The sequence below is a fragment of the Camellia sinensis genome, unplaced genomic scaffold, assembly GCF_055761805.1.
Source record: "Camellia sinensis isolate YWXY unplaced genomic scaffold, ASM5576180v1 Unanchor474, whole genome shotgun sequence".
NCBI classification, from domain to species: domain Eukaryota; kingdom Viridiplantae; phylum Streptophyta; class Magnoliopsida; order Ericales; family Theaceae; genus Camellia; species Camellia sinensis.
The window spans coordinates 1-1040 of NW_028129350.1; the positions used below are offsets into that span (position 1 = coordinate 1).

General features: G+C 37.8%; 1 protein-coding gene across 1 annotated transcript; it reads left to right on the plus strand.

The window, feature by feature from the left end:
* Positions 1 to 7: 7 nt before the first annotated feature.
* LOC145817613 (ATP synthase subunit beta, chloroplastic-like) lies at positions 8 to 649 on the plus strand (the record flags this gene model as incomplete). The annotated part of the gene is made up of 1 exon (XM_082912754.1): positions 8 to 649. A coding segment is annotated over one exon (642 nt), but the record flags the coding sequence as incomplete, so codon positions are not given.
* Positions 650 to 1040: the final 391 nt, after the last annotated feature.

Sequence of the window (1040 nt, forward strand, 5' to 3'; positions counted from 1 at the left end):
CCGTTTTGTACAAGCTGGGTCAGAAGTTTCTGCGCTTTTAGGACGTATGCCGTCCGCAGTTGGTTATCAACCAACTTTAGCTTCAGAAATGGGAGGATTTCAAGAAAGAATCACTTCCACAAATAAAGGTAGCATCACCTCCATTCAAGCTATTTATGTTCCTGCAGATGATTTAACAGACCCGGCACCGGCAACTACTTTCACGCATTTAGATGCAACTACTGTATTATCCCGCGGTTTAGCTTCGAAAGGAATCTATCCAAGTGTTGACCCCTTAGGAAGTACCTCAACAATGTTACAACCGTATATAGTAGGCTCAGATCATTATAATTGTGCTCAAGATACAAAATTTATCTTGAACCGTTATAAAGAATTGCAAGACATTATTGCAATTCTTGGAATTGACGAGTTATCAGAAGAAGACCGATTAACAGTTTCACGTGCTCGTAAAATTGAGAAATACCTTAGCCAACCATTTACAGTTGCAACTGTGTTTACAGGAATACCGGGAGAATATGTTACTTTGGCAGATTCTATAAGAGGGCTTAACTCAATTCTAACTGGAGAGTTAGATGAAGTTTCAGAATCAAGTTTTTATATGGTGGGGAAGATTGAACAAGTTTTAGAAAAAGATAGGCAAAAAAAATAATTAAATTACATCTTTGTCAGATTTTTCTTCGCCAAAAGTGATTGATTTTGCCGGCGGCCTCATGTAAAGGTCCGCGATTGTAAAAAAAAAAAGAATCACTGTAGGCAGTGATTTTTTTTCCCGACACTTTTTCCCATAAAAAAAAGGAATTGAGAAAAAGGGAAAAAAAGCAGCACTCTTCATTAAAATAAAGCATTGAGAAAAAGGGGTTTTTTTCGGAATGGCCATAAATCAATACGTCTAATTTATTAGACGTATTGATTTATGGCCATTCCGAAAAAAACCCCTTTTTCTCAATGCTTTATTTTAATGAAGAGTGCGTCGGGAAAAAAAGCAATTGCTTTTGTCGGCGATCCCATGCGGGCCCCCGCATGGGATCATTCGATAAAAG